At 32.6% G+C, this 23,898-nt stretch overlaps 1 protein-coding gene across 8 annotated transcripts in view; it reads right to left on the bottom strand.

Annotated features, from left to right (window-relative positions):
* Window positions 1–23,898, bottom strand: part of CDH18 (cadherin 18) — a 1,112,094-nt gene that overhangs the window by 122,815 nt on the left and 965,381 nt on the right. For all 8 annotated transcript variants that reach the window (XM_073014822.1, XM_073014825.1, XM_073014827.1 and 5 more), the window contains 2 exons: window positions 20,125–20,292; window positions 918–1,105 (listed from right to left, as the gene is read on the bottom strand). In XM_073014822.1, coding sequence (XP_072870923.1) covers window positions 918–1,105; window positions 20,125–20,292 — 356 coding nt within the window. The remainder of the gene's footprint in view (window positions 1–917; window positions 1,106–20,124; window positions 20,293–23,898) is intronic.

Genomic DNA, 23,898 nt, shown 5'->3' with positions numbered 1-23,898 from the left:
TTTTATTCTTTGCTTAGCTCATGTGGAACATAGCAACTGACACATTGAAGGAACTCAAAATAAATACATTTGTTAAGTAAAGATATGCAAATTATCTCTTTTCATTATCACCTTGACCTATGTTTGACAATCTGAGAAAAAAAAATTTACAATGAGAAAATATTTTAGGTGAAGACATTGATATTTTATATATATCAGTGGTGACTGTTGTTCTCTAAGTATTTAAAATCAAGTTATTCTTAGAACTTCCCCAAGGTAGTATTCAACAGACAAGTCAATATTCAATTTTAAATCAATATAAAATTATACTTACTAGAAGAATTAATGAGATATCATACAATCCAAATAGAAAAGTATATGTATACAAGTGGCTAATTAGACAGATGGATAAATAGATAGATAGATGACAGACTCACATCAACATCTACAGTAGGCACATTAGAATAAAGTATCTCAGCCTGTTTTCTAAATAGTTCTACTCTAGAATCACCTGGAGTACATTTTAAGATGGCAAATATCTCAGCCTCCTTGGCAATCCTCTCTGGCTATAAAATAATCACCATAGCCTTATTATGATGATGCTTTGATTCTTTGCACTTCATTGAAATTACTTTTATTTAATTCTTGACTATTATCATTGGGACATTTCAGGAAGATTAGAAACAAAACAAACAAAGATGGAGAGAGACATTGTTAGTGTAGTCTACATCAGATCTTCCCACCTTAGCAAAATATATTTTCTGAAGAAAAGATCTAAACAGTTGACAAACAATAATTAAAATGTAATTATATCACAAAGTGACACTATTTTATCATTTTAATGGCCTGACAGCATGAATTATTCATACCTCTGCCAAATTTCCATTCAGGAAAAGATGAGTGAGTTGCCTGAATCACAAAAAGTATGTTCTTTTTACCTTCTTTAAAGAAAGGATTCCTTCTCTGGTCTCTTTGTCAGTGGAGATTGAGAATATCCCCATGCCATCACCATTTATGATGGAGTAGGTCATGTCAGCATTTGAGCCAGTATCGGCATCATTTGCCTTGATTTTCCCAACAGCTGAACCAACTTGAGCTGACTCAGGAACATATAGCTGATAATGTTCTGGAAGACATTTCAAATTAAATGTATTTAAATACAATGTTCATGAAATAATCTTACAAGAAAAAGACAAATATTTAGAGCACTAATTCAAATGACCATTATATTAGGTAATGCATCAAATAGACTTTTTTAGATTTTAAAAGTAGACTATTTAGTAATTAAATACTAGATTTATATAAACTTTAAAAGGTATGTAAAACACTTTGCATGAAAAGATTTATATATTTGAATATGAAATATTTTATTAGCTCTAAACCCTTAAATTACAAACAATTAGAGGAGAGTCAAGTTTTCCTTCTGATTCTGAACCAAAACTGAATTAGTCAAGTATTAGTGTAATCCCAATTTATTCTTCCCTGCATTGTAACATGTGACGTTCAAATACAAAAGTGTGGAAATAAAAAGTGTGGAAATGTAGAATTCAACAGAAAAACAAGATAAAATGCATAGCCTATTTGTGAATATAGATAATTATTTTTATCAAGTATAGTGAGATATAGAGTCATGTCAGAGAAGTGAAAGTATTTATATATTTCTTTAGCATAAATTCCCTATCAGCTTCTAAAAAGGATTTGAGGTGGCTTCATAATAAAGTTTTAAATAATATAAAGTTATTAAAATTTTTAAAAGTCGATTACAGAGTTGAAGTATGAGAAAGTAAATGTCTATGTAAAAGTAAACAGCATTTGTGAATTAGCATTAATTTTGACACTTAATATTTTAGGTGAAGACACTGATATTTTATATATGCCAGTGGTGATTATTGTTCTCTAAGTGTTTAAAACCAATTTATTCTTAGAACTCTGCTGAGTATTCAACAGACAAGTTAATATTCAATTTTAAATCAATATAAAATTATAATTACTAGAAGAAGAATTAATGTGATTTCATGCAATCCAAATAGAAAAGTATATGTACACAAGTAGCTAGACAGATGGATAGATCGACAGATAGATAGATTAGATAGATAGCTAACAATTTTAAAGCACTGTTAATTTTATACTCTCATTGTCTAATAGGTACAAATATCATTTTTCCAAAGTTTGTCCTGATATTAAATGTCAAATGGAACCGTTTCTATAGTGCTTACATTAAGAAGCATAATGAACATGTTTTTAGTAATTGTTTTATTCACAAGTTTAAAAAGCTTATTAGAGCAATTTATTATAGAAAATTCAAAACATTATTAATAACAGAAGCCCAGGAATCTTGAATTAAAATGTAATTTAATACAATAATTTCCACAAGATTAAATTAATAGTGATTCAATGCTATTCAAGGATATAGTTAGACTATATGGATAAGTGAATGCACAATCTCTACAAAAATAATTTCAGTGAGGCAATCATTTGTCACTAGTGGTATGATACTGAAAACAGAAGTCTAATCTAGTGAATGTTGAAAATATATTTTTGTTATTATTGTGATAAGAACACTTAATATGAGATCTATCCTATAAACAAATTTCTACACAACACAGCATTGCTATTCATAGACACAGTGTTTTTCAGCAGATCTCTAGGACTTACTCATTTTGCATTATGATAATTTAATATTTGCTGATTAGCAATTCCTCATTCACCTTCCCTAGTCCCTGGTAACAACCACTCCATTCTTTGATTGTATGAATTTTACTATTTTATATACCTCATCTAATTGAAATCATGCAGTACTATATTTGCCCTTCAGTGACTGGTTGATTTCATTCAGCCTTCAGTGACTGGTTGATTTCATTCAGCCTCAGTATTCATCCATGTTGTTGCATATTGCAAGATCTCTTTTTTTTAAGGCTAAATACTATCCCATTGTATGATAAACCACATTTTTCTCTACATTCTCTGTCTATGGACATTTAGATTGTTTCCACATCTTAGCTATTGTGAATACTGCTGCAATACACATAGGAATGCTAACATTTATCTGTAATCCTGATTTCAATTTTTAAAATAAATACTCAGAAGTGTGGTCATTAGGTCATGCAGTAATTTTACTTTTAATTTTTGAGGGATCTTTATACTATATTCTGTAGATGCTATGCAAGTTCACATTTCTACCAACAGTGTGCAAGGTTTCAAAGGTCTTCACATCCTCAACAATACTTTTCTGTCCTTGGCTTTTTTCCATAAATATCCATCCTGACAGGTATGAGATGTTATCATACTGTAGTTTTGATTTGCATTTCCATGATGACTGGTGACATTGAGAATCTTTATACACACCTATTGTCCATTTGAAGTTCTTTAGAGAAACAGCTACTCGGGGCCTAGGCCCATTTTTTAATTGAGTTATTGATGTTTGTTTTCCTTCCTTCTTCTTCCCCTTCTTCCTCTCCTCCTCCCTTTCTCTCTCACCTCCATCTCCCCCTCACCTTCTCCTTTACCCATTCCCTCTCTCTTTCTTCCTCCTCCTTCTCCTTCTCCTTTTCCTTCTTCTTCTCCTTCTCCTTCTTCTTCTTCTTTCTTTTCATTATTGAGTTGTAGGAATTTTATTTTGGAAATCAGCCTTTTAGCAGACATGGCTTGCAAATATTTTATCCCACTCCATAGGCTGCTTTTCACTCTGTAGATGGTTTCCTTTGCTGCGTTAAAAATTTATAACTTTCCCAGCACTTTGGGAGGCCGAGACGGGAGGATCATGAGGTCAGGAGATCGAGACCATCCTGGCTAACACGGTGAAACCCCGTCTCTACTAAAAATACAAAAAATTAGCCGGGTGCGGTGGCGGGCACCTGTAGTCCCAGCTACACAGGAGGCTGAGGCAGGAGAATGGTGTGAACCCGGGAGGCAGAGCTTGCAGTGAGCCAAGATTGCGCCACTGCACTCCAGTCTGGGCGACACAGCAAGACTCAGTCTCAAAAAAAAAAAAAATGTATAACTTGATATAGTCCCATTTGTCTATTTTTGTTATTATTGCCTGGGATTTGTGGGTCATATCAGATTAAATATTATCAAGACTAATGTCATAAGGCTTTACCCCTATTTTTTCTTTTAAGAGTTGTGCAGTTTCAGATTTTATGTTTAACTTGTTAATCCAGTTTGAATTGGTGTTTGTGTATGATGTACAAAAAGAAGCCATTTTCATTCTTCTGTATATAGATACTGAGTTTTCACTCCATTTTTTTTTTGTTTGTTTGTTTCATTTTGTTTTTTGAGATGGGGTCTCGTACTGGCTGGAGTGCAATGGCACATCTTGGCTCACTGCAACCTCTGCCGCTGGGTTCACACGATTCTCCTGCTTCAACCTCTTGAGTTGCTGTGATTACAGGTGCACACCACCATACACGGCTAATTTTTTGTATTTTTAATAGAGACAGGGTTTCACTATGTTAGCCAGACTGGTCTCGAACTCCTGACCTTGTGATCTGCCTGCCCCTGCCTTCCAAAGTGCTCAGATTACAGGCGTAAGCCACCTTGCCCAATCCGTTTTTAAAGAGACTATCCTTTTCCTATTGTGTATTCTTAGCAACCTTGTTGAAGATGATTTTACTACCTATGATTTATCACTAAGATGATTTATTTAGAGACTCTACTCTGTTCCATGGGCCTACATATCTGTCTGTATGCCATTACCATACTATTTTAATTACTGCAGCATTTTAAAATATTTTGAAATCAGCAAGTGTGATGCCTCCAGCTTTCTTCTTCTTTTTCAACATTGTTTTGGTTCTTCAGGGCCTTTTTCTTTCCACATATATTTTAGAATTGTTCTTTGCTCTCTCTGTAAAAAATGTCATTTGGATTTGGATAGGGAATTTACTGTACTTGTAGAGTTAAAATGTAGTGTAGGCATTTTATGAGAGTGACACAGATAACATTACACACAGAAAAACGTAATACTTTTCCATTAAGATCAGGAACAAAGCAAGGATGCCCACTCTTACCACTTATTTTCAAAATAGTACTGGAAGACATAGCTAGAGCAATTAAACATGCAAATAAAATAAAAAGGAACTACATCAGAGTGAAATAAGTAAAACTGTCCTTGTTTGTAGATAATATAATATTACATAAATAAAAAAATACAGGGTCCACAAAAAACAAAAATTGTTATAACTAATAAAAAATCAGTAATGTTGCAGACATAAAATCAACATAAAAATTAGTTCCATTTACACATACTAATAAAAATTTTTTGAAAAAATAGAAAAACAATCCCATTTATAATAGCATTGAAATGAATTCAATCTGTGTAAATAAACTAAGGAAGTGAAAGTCTCATGCACTGAAAACTATAAAACATGGATGAAAAATGTAAAAAGACAAAAGGAAGTGAAGGACTTACACACTGTAAACTAGAAAACATGGATGAAAAATATAAAAAGACAAATAAATTGAAAGACATTCAGTGTTCATGGTTTAAAATATTTATTTGAACCGGGTGCAGTGGCTCGAGACCAGTTGGAGACCAGCCTCACCAACACGGTGAAACTCCATCGCTACTAAAAATACAAAATTAGCTGGGTGTGGTGGTGCATGCCTGTAATTCCAGCTACTTGGGAGACTGAGGCAGGAGAATCGCTTGAACCTGGGAGGCAGAGGTTGCACTGAGCCAAGGTTGTGCCACTGTACTCCAGCCTGGGTGACAGAGTGAGACTCTGTTTCAAAAAAGAAAAAAAAAATTGATAAACTTCTAAAGACAAAAATGTGTAATTTTAAATGTGTATGTATAGATACTAAGGGTTGACACATGTGTTCACGTATGTGTTTGTGTTTACTCAATATTCAAGAAATATTTTTCTCAGCTGTCTTTCATAAGCATTGGAGAATACACCTGACATAAACTCACAGCAAAGTGAGGAAAACATTAGCTTTTAGTTTAACTAAACTAAATGTCCAAATAAAGTATTTCAACCCACGTATTTTTTCCTGTGTAAAGCACCCTCTTCTTTTAGACAAACGATCCCTTGACCTTAACCATATGGTTTTATCAAGATCTACCATTACTAAAAGATCTATCTTCCTTGATTCTGTGAATTGACATGGAAGAGCATGAGACCCAAGCGTTTATAGGATCCCTTTTTTCCTTCTCATAGTTGATTGGTGAAGGGTAGGCAGCTGTTTCAAACATCTCCAAAAAGAGTATATTTCTCAAAAATGTTGAACTGGAACTAGAAAATAACTTTCATCTCTCTTTGGTGGCACAGCTATGAAATACTAAGAAAAGGCTTTTGCCAATGGTCATGTTTCCAAAATTCATGTTGAAAGGTCAAATCTAAGGGCATAAAATCAGCATCAAAGAGAAGCCATGTGATTTGCACTGGCCTTGAAAATATCATGATGTTCCTGAAAAGTCACATCTATAATGGGACACTGTTTTGTTCAACAAAATGTATAGACATATTACAAAATATTAGTACAAATTCTCTAAAACATTTTGAGACAGAGACTAGGAGTCAATTTTTTTGGATGTTGTGGTCTCCAAGGTCCAACTAAACCAGAATTACCCACAATTACATAAACCTTCAAAAACCTGTCAAGTAGTTAATACTGGGATGGTAACACTAGAAAACCAGAGATGTTTTAGTTAACAGAGATAAATAAATATATTACAGAATTACTATGATGATAGCATTATAAAGAAGGTTGTTTTTACAAAGCAGATTGCAAAAAAAAACCTGTTCAAATGGGTCACAAAAAACTCATGGCCCAGAAAACATTTAGGCTGAGTCTTAAAATATGAAATAGATTCCTGGTACAGGAAGATTATGTTTATGGGGAAAAAAACCCTGATAATTCTTGACACATTTTAAGAATTGCAAGAATAGTAACTTCCCCATTCACTATGTCCCATTAAACAAAATGAAGTACATTTAGATTAATATTTTGCACACTCTCCATTGAGTTGATAATTATAATTTGTTCATTATGAGTCAAGTTTTAGTAGGCAGCCTTCAAGGTGGCCCCATTTTTTTATGCCTCCTGCTGTTCATGTCCTTGAGTAATCATTTCCTCTTGAACGTTGGCTAGATATAGTGGCTCACTTATGATGAAGTGAGTTCAGCAAAAGTAATCAGATGTCTCTTACAAGACTAGGTTACAAAAAGACTGTGGTTTCTATCACAGGAACATTTTCTCACTCCCTCTTGTATCACTGACAGCGTTGGCTATATATAGTGGCTCACTTATGATGGAATGAGTTCAGCAAAAGTAATAGGATGTCTCTTACAAGACTAAATTACAAAAGGAATGTGGCTTCTATCACGGGAACACTTTCTCACTCCCTCTTGTATCACTCTCTGGGGCAAGCTATCTGTCATGTTTTCTTGCAGCCCACAGAGCAAGTGACTGATGCCTGCCAAAAGCCATGTGAGTAAGTTGGAAGCAGAAACCAGCTCCACTTCCACTGAGGTAAGCCTTTGGGCAAGACCTCAGCCCTTGCTGACTTCTACACTGGAATCTCATAAGCATGAACCAAAGGCACTCATCTAAACCATAGCTAGATTCCTGACCTAAAGAAATTGTGAAATAATAAATATTAGTTGTTTTAACCTGCCAAATTGGAATGCTTTGCAACATAGGCATAGATAAACTATACACACCTTTGCAGTAGTTGCAGGTGATTTGCTAATTCAAATGGATTCTTTTTTTGTTCTTGTCATCCTGGGGCACTGTGAGTTATGGTAAGGAAAATTAAAAACCAAAATAAACAAACAAAACATGATTCTATTATACCCTTATTGCTGATTATTTCTCTTTCTATGACTTTATACTTTGATATATTTCTAACAGAAAAAAATGAAAAATGTCATGAAACACTCATGTGTGCTATTAAATCTTAATGTTTTGGTGTATTTATTTCAGGTCTCATTTTATAAAGTAACATTATTGAAGGCATAGGTGATGCTTCTAAGGCAGCCATTTGCTATAAACAAATTCTCAGCTCATCCTCCCGGAACCATGATCATCCTCTTACATATCTTAAAAATATTAACGTAATGTATTTCCACCAATATATATTCAAATAGTATAGTTATTTAGATTTTAAGTTAATATTCATCTTTTTTTGTATTTTTTATTCAAAATCATAATTTGAGTTGTAAATAAGATGTTGTATATAGTTCTAGTTCATTAATTAGAATGTAGTATTTGTTTTAATAATATGCTACCAGTTATGTAATCTTATGTTTTTCTAATTTAGAAGCAGTCAAATGAATTTTACTTTACATATCTCCATATGCACATGCAGGAGAATTTACTTAGGCTACAGCTATAAAAAAGGCCCTCTCTAGAGTTTTAGAACACAGCCCTTCCCTGGTTGTAACACTACTTTGCTAACATCTCAGTTTCATTACAGACTTTTCACTTTTTTCTTAAAAGAGAGTATTGTCTGTAACTTGGTACCTCATTTCTATTCCTTATACACACACTCCAGAAAGGTACATTTGTTCCTGTGGTTTCAACATCAACATATAAACTTATGGCTTCCAAATGAATAGTCACATCTACCATATCCTGAGTTTCTGTTAAAATATTCAAATGATGGTCACCTCCAACTTTATGCTGGGCATCTACAGTCTTGTGACTTTTTAAAAAGAAGTAAATTGAAACTATTTAGAATATTTAAAATGTAGGCCAATGAAAGAAGAATAAATTGTTTAAAGTTTGCAACAAAAGAAGGACATAGGAAACTAAATGAACCAAATATGAAGGTTAAACTTCTTATAACAGTCCCTTTTTGCTGATATAAACTATATTGAAAACAAAACAAATAAAAAACAAGAAACAAAAAAACTAAATGATAATTATATTTTTAAAATATCAATTTGACATCAAAATTAACTTCTCTCCTCACTTCTCTAAAATTGTTTATGTCCATGAAACTTACAACTGATAAATAATTATGTTTAGTATTAAAAATTACTCAAGTTGGCTGTATCAAAGGACATCCCACAATGAACAGATGTGTTATCTGTAGTAAACTCTAGCTATTTAAGCCAAATAGAAATAGTAATGGTAATATAACTTTTAGAATCTGGTTGTCCAACTTCACAGAATTACTAAAATTTGCAAATAACATGCCAAATTTGTATTTATAACAAAGGGTTATTTATAACTACACACTAATATGTGACTATTAGTGAAAAATTGGAAAAGACAAAATAGAAAAAAGGCAATTTGTTGTTTTATCACTAAAATAATTAAACATACTACTAATAAGGAGAGTCAATAAGCAACCAAAAACTTCCCAAGAAAGAAAAGCCCTGCAACAGATGGGTGTACTGTTTTAATTCTACTAACCATTTAAAGAAGAATTAACACTAATTCTCAAAATCATGCAAAAAGTAAAAAAAATAAGGAAAATTACCTAATTTATTTTATAAGACCAGTGTTCTCCTGAAACCAAAAATAGACAAAGACACTAAAAGAATAGAAAATTAAAAACCAATATTCCTTATGAATAGTAATGCAAAAATTATTAATGAAATACTAGTAAACTGATTTCAGCATAATATCAAAGGAATGTACACCATGAGCAATTGGGATTTCTTTTTCCTGGAATGCAAGCTTAGTTCAACATAGGAAAATCAATTAATTTTCATTTCCATTAACAGAATAAAGAAAAAAAAAATCACAAGGTCATGCCAATTCTACAGAAAAAGCAATTGACAAAATTCAATTCCATTTTATGATTTAAAAAACATAAAATAGAACTATAAATAAAAGAAACTTCCTCAACATAATAAAAGCCATATGTTAAAATCCCACAACTAATATTAAAATGGTGAAAGATTAAATGCATTTACTGTAAGATCAGGAACAAAAGAGGATGCCTACTTTTGAACTTTTATTCAACATTATACTGGAAATCCTAGCCAGAGTAATAAGGCAAGAAAAAGAAATTAAAGGCATCTGAATAGGGAAGGAAGTAATACAATTATCTCTGTTCACAGATAACATGATCTTATACTTAGAAAGCCGTAGGGATTACACAAATACACACACACACCCACATACACACACACAGAAACTTTTAGAACTAATAAAGTAATTCAGCAAAGTTACATGACAATGAATAATTGCAAAAGAAAATAAAACAATTTCATTTATAATAGCATAAAAATGATAAAATATTTAGGAATAAATCTAACAACGTGTGCACTGACAATGACAAAATATTGTGGAAAGAAATTAAAGACATGAATAAATGCAGACTATTACAAGTCAACACTGCAAAACATACACAGACACACACACACCAATCTTTTAAATGGGCAAAGAACTGGAATAGACATCTCTCCAAAGAAGATAAAAAAATTAAAATTAAAAAAAAGAAGACAATGACTAGTGTTGGTGAGGATGTGGAGAAATTAGAACTCTTGTGCTCTGCTAGTGGAGCAGTGAAATGGTACAGCCATTATGGAGAACAGTATGGAGGCCTCTAAAAAAATTAAACATGGCAGGGCATGGTGGCTCATGCCTATAATCCTAGCACTTTGGGAGGCCGAGGCAGGTGGATCATCTGCAGTCAGGAGTTCAAGATCAGCCTGGCCAACATGGTAAAACCCTGTCTCTACTAAAAATACAAAAAATTAGCTGGGCATGGTGGTGGGCACCTGTAATCCCAGCTAATCAGGAGGCTGAGGCAGAAGAATCCCTTGAATCCAGGAGGCAGAGGATGCAGTGAGCCGAGATTGCACCATTGCACTCCAGCCTGGTGAAGAAGAGTGAAACTCCATCTCAAAAATAAATAAATAAATAAATAAACAAACATAAAATTACCATATGATCTAGCAATTCCACTTCTGGATATATACTTAAAAGCATTGAAAGTGGCATGTTAAAGAGATATTTGTACACCCATATTCACAGCCACCTTACTCATGACAGCCAAAAGGTAGAATCACTCCAAACATGCAGCAACAGAGGAACTGATAAAATGCAGTATACACATAAAATAAAATATTAATTATCATTACAAAAGAAATTAAAATTTGATACCTCTTACAGCCTGGATGAACCTTGAAACGTTATGTTTACTGAAGTTAGCCAGGCACAGAGAGACAAATATTGCATGATTTCACTTATATAAAGTACCTAGAAGAGTAAAATTTGTAGAGACAGAAAGCTGAATAACCAGAGACTCAGGAGAGGGAAAATGGGAAAGTACCCATTAAACACTGGGTACAAAGTTTTACTTTTGCAAGACGAAAAGAGTTCTGTAGATGAGTGGTACTGTTGGTTGCACAACAATATGAATATACATAGTGTTACTTAAATGCACGCATTAGAATTATTAAAAGGCTAAATATTATTGTATATATTTTTTAACTACAAAAAATAAAATCAAAATGAGAATAATTAGTAATTCAGCTGTTCTTCAGAATGAGAAAAATGAAGAAGAGATACAACAAATGCTGGGAATTTATGATGAAAATCTGACCAAAATCATAAAAAAGTGGAATATGATATTACTACAAAAATATATAATTATCTTCAAAATGCTAGTTTTCCTTGGATTTTCAGTGTGTGAGGCTTAGATTTTCTGAGCTATGAGGTAGAGCAATGTGCATTTTTCAACTTTAGGCACCGAATTGTTTACATTATATCAATACAATCTTTTTTGTATTTCAAATATCTGTGAATAATTTATAAATTATATTCTAACACATTAGAAGTTTTTTTTTTCCTTTTTAATTTCTTCAAGTAGTGCTAGAATAATTTATTCTGGTTTTAAGACTACATAATTTTACACAATTTAGGAATACAGATCTCACTGTGTAATAGTTTTGTATCTGGATGCACCATAATTTTGTATGCCATATGTGATCCTTTCACATAATTTCTTAGACTGCATCATAAAATACTAATGATTATGTAAAGTACATTTAAGGAAGGAAGATATGATGGGAATAATAAAAAGGCATTTGTCTCACTGAGGCTTGTCTCTTTTAATACACTTTTTTTTCCTCCAGAACAGCATTGATTCTAGTTGCTTTTTAAAAGACCTTGTATCTTTACTACAGTAATTTTGTCAGTTACTTGAATAAGTCATTCCCTATGATCACCCCAAGGCCCTATACTACAAATGCTGTAATAAATTTAATCATTACATTTGTTGGAACTATTTACTATTTTATAGTATTTACTTGAGAAAGTGAGATGCTTCTCAGGGAAAACTGACTGACACGTCTGTGGTTAGAAACTATGATGTCTGACTTACAGTTTGCCTGTCTTTCCTGATAAAATTAATCAGAGAGTTTTTATAATCTCCACTTTAAATGTTTATGCAAATATAGTTTATGCTGAGAATGCTAATTTCAAATTAAAACACACACACACACACATGTATTCTGAGATTTTCCTGCATTTAAGAGACGTATGTTGAATATTGATTATTAAGCATTGTGGTTGGCTCTACGTGCAAAGTTTTTTAAAACATAAATCAAGTACATTTACATACTACTGCCATTTGAATGCCATACATAAAAAGGGCAATTTTCCTCTATCAGAATCTTTACTGTTCTCAGAAACATCTTTAAACTTGTTTAACCCAATACATTCTGTTTCTATGTGTCAACATGCACTATAGGAAAGCTGATTATTCTACAGAAAGTTTTTTTTTTTCTTCCAAGTAATACTATAGTGGAACACTTTGTTTTCTCTCATTCTTAATCATAAATAACACATAAATGCTTGAAGAAAGACTGTTAGAAATTTTAATTGAAACAGTACACTTTTTAAGCATTCTTTGAAGGTGTACAAATTGATTTGTAATGCCTAACTATAAGAATCAAATCATTTCCAAGAAATGATTTGATTTCTACCTAAACAAAATATTACGTAAAGGAAAAGGAATTATTCTGTAACTTTGTTATGGTACACAACTACATAGATTAAAAACAAGCCATAATACCATTGAAATGTCACGACTAGTACATTTCTAAACAGACAACTCCTTATAATTTCAAAATATTCAACTTTAAAATCAGAATGTAATACTATTATTTATTTATAGCAATTACTTTTTCAGAAAGAATATGATCTACAGGTGTATGTGTCTTATTTAATATAATAATATAAAATAAATTAATTCTCAATTGTCTTTATAAACTAAATACCATGATGTAAGATAAAAATATTGTGTTTTTAAAATAATAATATTACTCATTTAAAGTTAATTTAATAATTTCAGCTTTATTTTAGAGTTCATCCTTTCAATCTAGCCAAATAGAATATCAAATTGATACAGAATACATCTAATTATCTTCCATAATCCTTCCATTTAAACTTAAGTGGAATGATCTTTCAAATCTGGATATGATGGAGTGGTATGTCTAACTCCGCCATATGAAACAACTATAAAAGCTGCACAGTATACAGAAAATGACTGTTTTAAGGCATTGAAGAGCAATTAATGCAGGGAACTCTGGATGAAGTATGATTCTTGAGAGAAAGAAACCATAACAAAACAAATTTTATATGCAAATATACTGAGGGCATTTTAAAATACGTAGTGCTAGGGGAAAGAGTCCAAGCAGAAATTGTGGAGCTTTTGGAGGCAGGTTGGAGTTCAGAGCTGGCACAGGGACTGAGAAATTGAGGACAAAAGCACAGAGAAGAAGAAACCTCAGGTAAGTGAGGAAAAAAAAAATGCAATTTTTCTTGTGGTAATTGTAGACATACCCACTACTTTGACATGTGTAGAGGCTCTGAGAAACCAAGAGAAAGTATATCTGGAAGGCACAGGCGCTAGGCAGAGATTTCAGCAGCCATGAGGTACTGGGGAGTCAGAAATTGGTAAACACTTGAGACCAGTGGAGAGTAAATGAAGAAAGATCCAGATTTCAGGAGTAAGAGCTACTTCTCGGAAGTAAGGAGAGAAATAAAATAAGCTAGTGCTAACAAAATCCAACTGATTTAAGTAATCCATACTCTATATGTCTGCAAGAAATAACTCGCTCCTCTTTGAAAGATTGCATGATCATGAACCTCTGCAACTCTTTTATGCAATGTTTAATCAGTAATTCAAAGGCATGATTAAAAATGAGCATTGGCTAAAACTAAGAAAGAAAAAATTTAAAAAAAAAGACATAGGCATGATTATGATATTAGAATTCTACAAAAAAGATTTGAAATAAGTACGGTTAATATGTTTAAATAAAGAAAAGGGTGGGGAATTTCAACAGATACTAATAATCTGTATCTCCTACCCAATGAAAATTTTAGAACAAAAATGTCAATGTTGAAGTGTGTACTTAACATATTTAATAGATGGGTTTAATTTCTGAATAAAAAACAGAAGAAAGGATTGGTGTACTAGAACATAGGTTAATATAAAATATCCAGGTTAAAGAAGAATGTAAAAAACTGTAGAATAATAATTATTATACAGCAAAGACAGTAATAGACGAATATTATATAATTGAAATACCTAGCTGACATACTTTGTAGAACTAGTAGAAGAGAAGTGAGAAAATGAGGTTGAAGAAATACTTGGAAAAATTCTGACCAAGAGTTTCTCAAAACTAACAAAAGATAGCTTAAAAATTCTTTACAACAATAAGTCAGATTTTTAAAAAGTAAATACCTAGGTACATTGTAGGTTAAACTTTTGAAAACAAAATACAACAAAGAATATCTTAAGAGAAGAAAGATGCATTAAACTACAATAAACTAATGTACAGTAAAGTAATTCTACAGTTGCTTTTTTTCAATGAACAAGATGGTAAACAGCAAATTATGTTAATAATTATTGAAACAGAGAAAATCCTTCAAACTAAAATTCTACTCTGGTTGGAAATGCCCTCTACAAATAAAGGCAAAATTGTAAATTTATATAGAAAAGCTGAGAAAATTCATTGCCAGTTGTCTATCACTAAAAATGGGAAAACGTAATATTTTTAGGAAATTTATAATTCCCTTTAGAAAACAATAATTCTAGAATGAAACACAGAAATTCAAAGAGAAATAAATGGTACCAGGAGGGGTAAATTATTCTTGACTTTAAAAATAATGATTTGCTATATAACACAACAGCAATAATGACAATTTCATATAGGACTGAATATATAAGATGACAAAAATAGAAAAAAAAGCAACAAAGGGTTAATGACATTAAACAGTTTTAAAGTTGTTCTATTTTCAAGCAATGAAATAATTTAAGGTAGAGTGAAATAAATAATAATATCTATATTGTTTTTTAAATAGAAAAAAATGTTAAAATGTAAAATTTTAAAAAAAGCAAATGGAGGACAAAATTAATGAAATTAAATAATTCAAAGAATGTGAGAGAAGGGAAAAAAGAGAAGAAAAGATTAGACAAATAGCAAATGATATACCTAAATGAAACTATATCAGTAATTAAGGTAATTATAAGTGTAGTAAATCAACAAAAGCAAGAGAAATTATAACATCATTTTAAACTAAACAACAGAAATATTAGCTAAGTGATCACAAGAAACATGTATAAATTAAGAATAAAAAATTAAGAACAGAAAAGTTTGAAAGTAAAATTATGGAAAACATTATACCATGCAAACCATAACCAAAAAGATATGAAGGAAAAAAAAGAGAACTCTGGAATAGCTATAGGAGACAAATTAGACTTTAAGGTATACAGCATTATTAGAACTATAGAGGTACATTTCACAATAAAACAATTTTAATCGAGAAAGATATCAAAGCCTTCAATCTGTGTGCATCCAATAGCATGGTTTCAAATTGCATCTAAGAAAAATTAGAGGAAAAAAAGAGAAATGGAAACTTCCACTATCATCTTGGAAGCCTTTAACATCTCTCTCAGTAACAGACAAACAAAAATTCTATAAGGATATAGAAAATTGGAATGGTACAAGGAATAAACTGGAATGAAATTTACATATATAGAACACCAACCAAGCAGCTGCAAAATTTACCTTAATTTAAAGTGATCAGGAACAGTTATCAAAATCAAATATATACTGGCATTTTAAAGAAATGCTCAAAATGTTTCAAAAGATATGCCTGCAACCATAATAAAATGACCCAGATATCATTTTCAAAAGACACTAGAAAGACCCCAATTCTTTGATAATTAAAAAAAAAAAAAATCCTGCACATTTTGATGGGTCAAGGGTGAAATATTTTTTTTCTTTTAATTTGTTTCAAACACAATTTTAATGATGAAAATACTATACAAATTCATATTTGTTCTCATAACAATGAAAATAAAAGAAAACAACAGCTCTCCCCTAAAGATATCACATCAATGCCAATATCTTCAGCAATATTTTCTTTTTCATTAACAGTAGACATTGTCCAAACCAGTTAAACAATTGTGATGTTTACTAACTTTATGGGAAATACTGCCATCTATTGAACTTTTAGAGCTTGATCCTCCAGTATTACGTGGCACTAAACCAACTGCAGTCACAAGTGAATTTACGTTCTTGGCAATTTGCTATCATTTAAGTTCTGGAGAAAGTTATGTTAGATTAATCTAACATAATGATAGCAAGTTTCCAAAAACTTAAGCTCACTTGTGGCTGCAGTTGGTGCAATGTAATATTGGAGGATCAAGCCCTAACGGTTGATTCATTGTGATTATTTGGCGTGTGTTATGCTTCTTTCTGTTACTAGATTATTTACCTTACAAGAGGGATCCTCAATATAACAATATAATTCCTTCCGTTTAGGATATAGAAGGTTTGTTTTGTAAACTTTCATGTAAAGTATTGAATTTTATATACATACGGTTTGTGCAGAATAGTAAATGTCTGTGACTTTTTATCTATCCAAGAATAAGTTACGCAACAACCATAACCCAGAATATAGTTTTTAAAATCCAGAATAGGAAATGGCAGAATAAGATAGATGATCTTTAATAAAAGAACTAACACTAGGGAAGTTTATATCTTTAGATAGATGATTTTCTCTAGAAGGAGAAGTGCACATCATTTGTGTACTTTGAGTAGAATTTCAAGCCATAGATGGGCTGATTTGTTTTCTTTCACTATGAGTCTTTTTATTTTGTTTTGTTTTGTTTTGTTTAAGTGGCTCCTTTTCCAACACCATGTAGCCCAAAGGTTAGCATGAATTTGAATTAAATAGTACCTACCCTTGCAGTTGGGCATGCATTATCCAGTCTCTATATTCCTTTTTCACATTATTGATACTGACAAGCAACCTGTTTCCTTCGAGCCATTTATCTTACTTGTATCCTAAGCTACTGAGTTTGTAACTCTCTAGAGTAGAGACATTGTAAAGTAAATTATTAGCTCTAATTTACTACCTCTCAAACACTTACTCAAAGCTTATTTACTTCAAGATAAAGTGATAACTAATTACCATGCAATATAACTACCCTAGTCACTTTCTCAAGCACGGTAGATTAACCATGGAGGAAAAAACACTTCGAGAGAATATTTTTTCCAAAATTTGTAGTGGGGGATGTTTATACAAGAGTCAGTTGTAAGAAGTATAACTGTTTCAGACACGTGATGAGAGAAAGAAGTAGAAAGGGCAACTGTAAAAACCTCACATTAAGAGAAACAATTCAACTACTGGTTCCATTTGATGACAGGATATGAACTTTATAGAATTTGAACTGTGTATAGACTTGCACATGTCATGGTATTTTGTGAATACGTGTCCTTAAATCATTTCTTTTCTCCAAGCAGTTTACAATACTTCCCCACTAGGTACATAGCTGTTTGTTTAATAAGTTGCAATTTATGGATAAATTAAAGAGCACTTCACTACAAGCTACTTTCGTTATGGTGACACCCAACTTTTGCAAAAGCAGCATTGTTTTGTTCAAAAGGAGTGCAAGATAAAGTATCTTTTAAGAAACCCAAAGTGTAAGCTTCTGAATGTGTAGTGCCTCCTTTTCAAAACTTTAAGAACACCTTGAAATGCAGCAGGATTTATATCTGTCAATTGTTCTACCGGAATGTTACTGACTGAAGAAAGATAGAACTCATCAGACACAACGAGTTAACTCAGAGAATATACGCTTATTCTGTTTGTCAGGTAAAGAGATTATTTTCACTGTACACTGATGCTTCAACACTAACACTATTATTGATCAAAATAATAAAATTAGGAACAAATGTCTCTTTATTATATATCTATATTCATCTATATGAATAATATTCCTTATATCCATCACAATTAAAATGTTCTGTAAACCTCTTAAGTCAGTCTTAATAAACCTGTAAATTTAATAATTATTTTAGGAAGAGATGGAGAAAAAGAGAGAATGGGAGATGCTATATGTACTACAAACTAGCATTTACTGAACCCTATGATGTACAACCTGAGTTTTCCTTTAAGGCTACAATACAAATGTACATCTTGAAAATAGTGGTGGTAGAATCTATTTGAAAAAAAGATAGGCAAGTTGGTATCCTAAATTAAAATAAAGTTTATATTCTTCTGAGTCTGCATTATCACTTATTATCTTTTTTTAATCTTCAACTTCAATTGTACCAATCTATGAAGTAATAACATTTACCTCATGGTGATATATGTATATATGCATATTGTTCGAACTAAGTGATAACATTGATACAAAGATACATCCTAATCTGTAAAATGTTTTAAAATTTTATTTTATTTTATGGCTCAATAAAATATGGACTTACCTGTGATCTATACTTTTTTCATAGAGCAAAGGCCACTTGAACGCACCAAGTAACATTATCTTATCTCTGGCATCAATATTTTAAAATGATTTTTTACTTAACTATGACTATGATTTGCATGTATTTAATAACGATCTTTTAATAATGGTAGTTTGACAGAGTATTTAAATTCAACTAATTAACTCATTAAGAATCAATTATCAAATGCTGGGCACTCACTGGGCTGAACACCTAAGTTTACAAAAACAATTCGATGTCTTCCTATCATAGGATCTCATAAGTGGAAGGGGATCTATGTACCTACAGAAATGAGTCTAACATGAACAAGCATGCAGAAGTGCTGTGCAAGAGGGAAAAAGGAGTGAGTATCTTCTAATTCTGCAACAGGAATTTCAGAGAAACTTGTAACAGGGATTTTAACAAAGAGTTGTGAATAAAGAAAAACTTTAGTTGAAGTAAGGATGTACAAAGTGTTGTATTTTAGGAGGAGGCAGTATTCCATTGTGTCTAGGCCTGAGGTGTACTGCAAATGCTATTAAGAGACAAGAGATAAAGCTGAGAAAGGTGTTTCATGCTGACTTGAGAAGAGCCTTTATGACATATCAAAGCATCTAAGTTATGACAGTTTTTCAACATCATTTGTAAGATGAACATAAGGGACAACTCCTCTGTAGGATATTTCTGATGATTAGTGACTGCCGTATAAAATGTTATCTATGGTATCTTCCATTTTTAAAATACTCAAATATATTATAATTATATCCTTTACATTTGGAACATGTCATAAATACTATCTCCCTCCAAACCTACAGGATTCATATCTCTCCTCTCTCCCCAAATTGCATACTGAATTATGCTTTCTGTTTTCGAGTCTTATATTTTACTCTGAGTCCCCATCTATCATATTAGCTGCAACTTGCTTTTGGATAATGCATGTGTGTGTGTGTGTGCATGTGTGTGTGTGTGTGCATGTGTGTCTGTGTGCATGTGTGTGTGTGTGCATGTGTGTGCTTGCGTGCATGCGTCTTAATTGAGCGTTCATTCATAACATGAAGAGTTTTTTTTTATTTCAGTCACAGAAAGTATATATGGAATAAGGTTGCATGAGAAGAATGTCCACATCAAAATACATTTTCAACATCCCCATGAATACTTTAAGAATACATAGCTACGGCGGCAAAGGCAAGGTGCCAGTTTTTAGTAACACCACATCATTTTTAATACTTAACTTGATGCCAAGTGAAACTCCCACTCTGAATATGTTCCCAGTTATTTCCTAGGTTCAGAAGATAATAGCTGGAGTGTTTTTCATGAGTCTGACATGAAGAACGGTGGCCATATAGCACAAAAACAGAACAATTCTACTTAAGGAAACAGTAACATAACATTGTTCAAGTATTTCATCTTTACATAAAAAGATAATGATACATTCAAATCATGGAAAACAAATACGTACTTTGAGGAAAGCGCGGTGGGTTGTCATTGACATCGGTTAAGGTGATGTTGACTGTTGTAGACCCCGAAAGCCCTCCAACTTGCCCAGCCATGTCTTTGGCTTGAATGACCACCGAGTAATGTTCTCTGGCTTCTCTGTCCATGTTATGTAAGGCCGTTCTAATAACTCCTGGAATAGATATGTTTTAATAAACAGTATGAGCTATATAATAAACAGGTATCAACAAACACACATAGATATTTTAAGAAATGTCTTTCAAAATAGCATATTTGGGGGATACAGCCACACGTCTGAGAAAAACAATACCTTACCAATGCATGAATACTGTCTCTTTGAAAAATTTACTTATTATCCCATGCCTCAAACATCCTATTAAGTAAATTAAGATGCCTATCTCTCTGCATTCCTTAAATAGATGGTCCCTTGGCCCTGACATGGTGGCTCATGCCTGTAATCTCAGTACTTTGGGAGGCCGAAGTGGGCGTGTCACAAGGTCAGGAGTTTGAGACCAGCCTGGCCTATATGGTGAAACCCGTCTCTGCTAAAAATACAAAAAAATTATCCGGGTGTGGTGGCATATGCCTGTAATCCCAGCTACTCAGGAGTCTGAGGCAGGAGAATAGCTTGAACCCGGAAGACGAGGTTGCAGTGAGCGGAGATCATGCCACTGCACTCCAGCCGGGGCGACAGAGTGAGACTCCATCTCAAAAAAAAAAAAAACCCAACAAAAAAAGTACATGGTCCCTCAAGGGCAGTCCTGACACCCTATTCCTAGTGCTAGTGTGCTGAACATTTTACAACTTGAGCTCCTCAGAAGTGTCAACTAAGATGGTCATATTGATTTAAGCAGAGGCTAATTTTCCTCTTTATAGAACAATTGACATAGCTTCCTGGCAGAGTTATCAATGTTTAATGATGGAAAACATTTGAGGAGTTTGGACACTTAAACAGAGATTGTAGGCAGGAGGCATCTTAACATGTATCAAAGACTAAGAAACTCACTATTTTTGTTAGAAAACAACTTTAAGGAGAACTAGATCTAAGTATTTAGGCAAAATAAAGAAAGTGATAAGGTTTATTGTATAAATCATATGTAAAAAACCACATTTTTTATCACAGTAGTGCAAAGAGGGACGTTTAACACACTTTTGCATGATGAACCCTTGGGTTGAATAAATAAATTAAAACTATTAAATACCATTTGTGATTATGCATACATAAACACCCACCTCAACATACATCAATTAAATAGCTCTGTTAATGGAGTCTTACATTTTAAAGCTAAAAACACATTTTCTGGAGGATAACGCTTACTCAGGGGATATTAACTATGCCATAACATAGAATGTTGTCCTCAGGTCCATGAGATAGATTATAAACATGTGTATAAATATATGTATATTTATATGTACATATGTATTTATATGTCCATCTATATATGCCTATAATTATAAAATATAAACAAATTCGATCCTTTAAATATAAGTCATTTTTTCATAAACGTATTTTCATTAAAAATATTTTAATCATGTCATCTTTAATAAATACACCAATGACTTTCAATCAAACTCACACTTGATTAGTTACAGTACAATTCTTAAGAAGTTGTCGATTATAACTGTTACCTATAGGCTTTACCAAATACTTTTATGGACAATATTTTCATTTATGAGAAGAAAGGAGTTATATATTTATGATAAAATAGCCTTTTAAAAGCAGAAAGGAGTATTCAATGACTTGTTTTTTCACTTATTTTGAACATAAAAAAGTAAATCACTATTTTCTTTTTTTATTGAATTGATTGGCTATGTAATAATGACTTTGAGAGGAGAGCCTCAAATATCAGAAGAGAAGACCCCATAACTTTCACATATTGTGAATATATACTTGAGGGAATTCAGAAAATCTTTCCTGAAGCTAAATAGAAATGAAAATTATTCTTATCAAAAGAAATTATAATAATATGATAATAAATGATTCATCTAACTCATGCATATGAAAAAGCCTCAAGCACCCTTATTAAAAAAACAATGTTTTATCATGTGATAATTACATTAGTAGGAACTGAATTGATACAGAAATGAACAAGCAAATAATTTATGAAATTGTTTTATGAAAGAAATTTATATTTTCTACTACTTGAAAAAAGTAAAGCTGTCTTTCCTAAGGAGAATTAATTATAAATGGGACTTGTTTTTGGTGGGGAGAAATATGAGATTATTGTCAAAGATAAAGATTTACAATAAAATTATTAGTGAGTTTTGCAAAATAGATATATAAAGGTAAAACTAAGTATTATGAAGTGAATGACACAAATCTACAACCACTTCCAGGATGAAATGGGAAGAAACTTGCCAGCCAAATTTGCTCCTGAATAGAAAAGACCATATCCAAAAAGGACCCACACTTCTCTGAAAGGATCGTCTCGGGATTAATTTAAAATCACAACTCTCGGTTGGGCGCGGCGGCTCAGGCTTGTAATCCCAGCACTTTGGGAGGCCGAGGTAGGCAGATCACGAGGTCAGGAGATCGAGACCATCCTGGCTAATATGGTGAAAGCCTGTCTCTACTAAAAATACAAAAAATTAGCCGGGCGTGGTGGCGGGCACCTGTAGTCCCAGCTAGTCGGGAGGCTGAGGCAAGAGAATTGCTTGAACTTCTTGGGAGGTGGAGGTTGCAGTGAGCCAGATTGCACCACTACACTCCACCCTGGGTGACAGAGACTCCATCTCAAAACAAAACAAAAAACAAACAAACAAACAAACAAACAAATCACAACTCTCTTGAGGATGGCCCAACTGCATGTGCTTAACTATGACCCCTGCTGGAGACATATAGATAATCAGAAAGTGTTAGAGTCAAATTGCCATAGCAACATGATTTCAGTAAAGGATGATCACTTTCTAACCCGGAGCCCAGATGCATTTTCTGGGATAACCTAAAGTACAACTGATACACAGTAACTTCTTATTTTTCCTTTTAAATAGACTCTATTTAGAGCAGTCTGAGGTCCTTTCACAGTAAAATTGAGCAGAAAATACAAAGAATTCCCATATACCCTTTACCTCCTCCATGAGCACAGCCTCCCCACTAACAGTGTTCCATACCAGAATGGTACATTTGCTACTATTGACGAACCTACATCGACACATCTTTATGATCCAAAGTCCAGAGTTTACAATAGGGTTTACACTTGGTGTTTCATATTCTATGGGTTTTGACAGCTATGATGACATTAAACTACTTCATAGTACCAAAAGAATAGTTTCACTGCTCTAAAAATTGTCTCTTCTCTACCATTTATCCCTCTCCTACCCCAGCCCCTGGCAACCACTAATCTTTTTACTGCCTTCATAGTTCTGCCTATTCCAAATATCATGCAACTGGAATCATGCAGTTAGCCTTTCAGATTGGTTTCTTTTACTTAGTCATATGCATTTAAGGTTTCTTTATGTCTTTTCACAGCATGGTAGCTCATTTCCTTTTAACTCTGACTAATATTCCATTATCTGGATGGATCACAATTTATTTTATTTACTCACTTACTGAAGGCCATCTACTTGCTTCCGAGTTTCAGTGATTAGGAAGAAAACTGCATAAAACATCTACATATGGGTTTTTGTATAAACCCAAATTTTCAACTCATTTGGGTAAACACAAATAAGTGTGGTTTCTGGATTGTATAATGAATTTACCTGAAATTGTGAACAATGTTGAAATAAGTTAGGGGAAAATGGCAAACATTTATATCTTACCAATATTGTGATTAAAAAG

The sequence above is a fragment of the Chlorocebus sabaeus genome, chromosome 4, assembly GCF_047675955.1.
Source record: "Chlorocebus sabaeus isolate Y175 chromosome 4, mChlSab1.0.hap1, whole genome shotgun sequence".
Lineage (NCBI taxonomy): Eukaryota > Metazoa > Chordata > Mammalia > Primates > Cercopithecidae > Chlorocebus > Chlorocebus sabaeus.
This window is presented reverse-complemented; position numbering and strand designations above follow the sequence as displayed.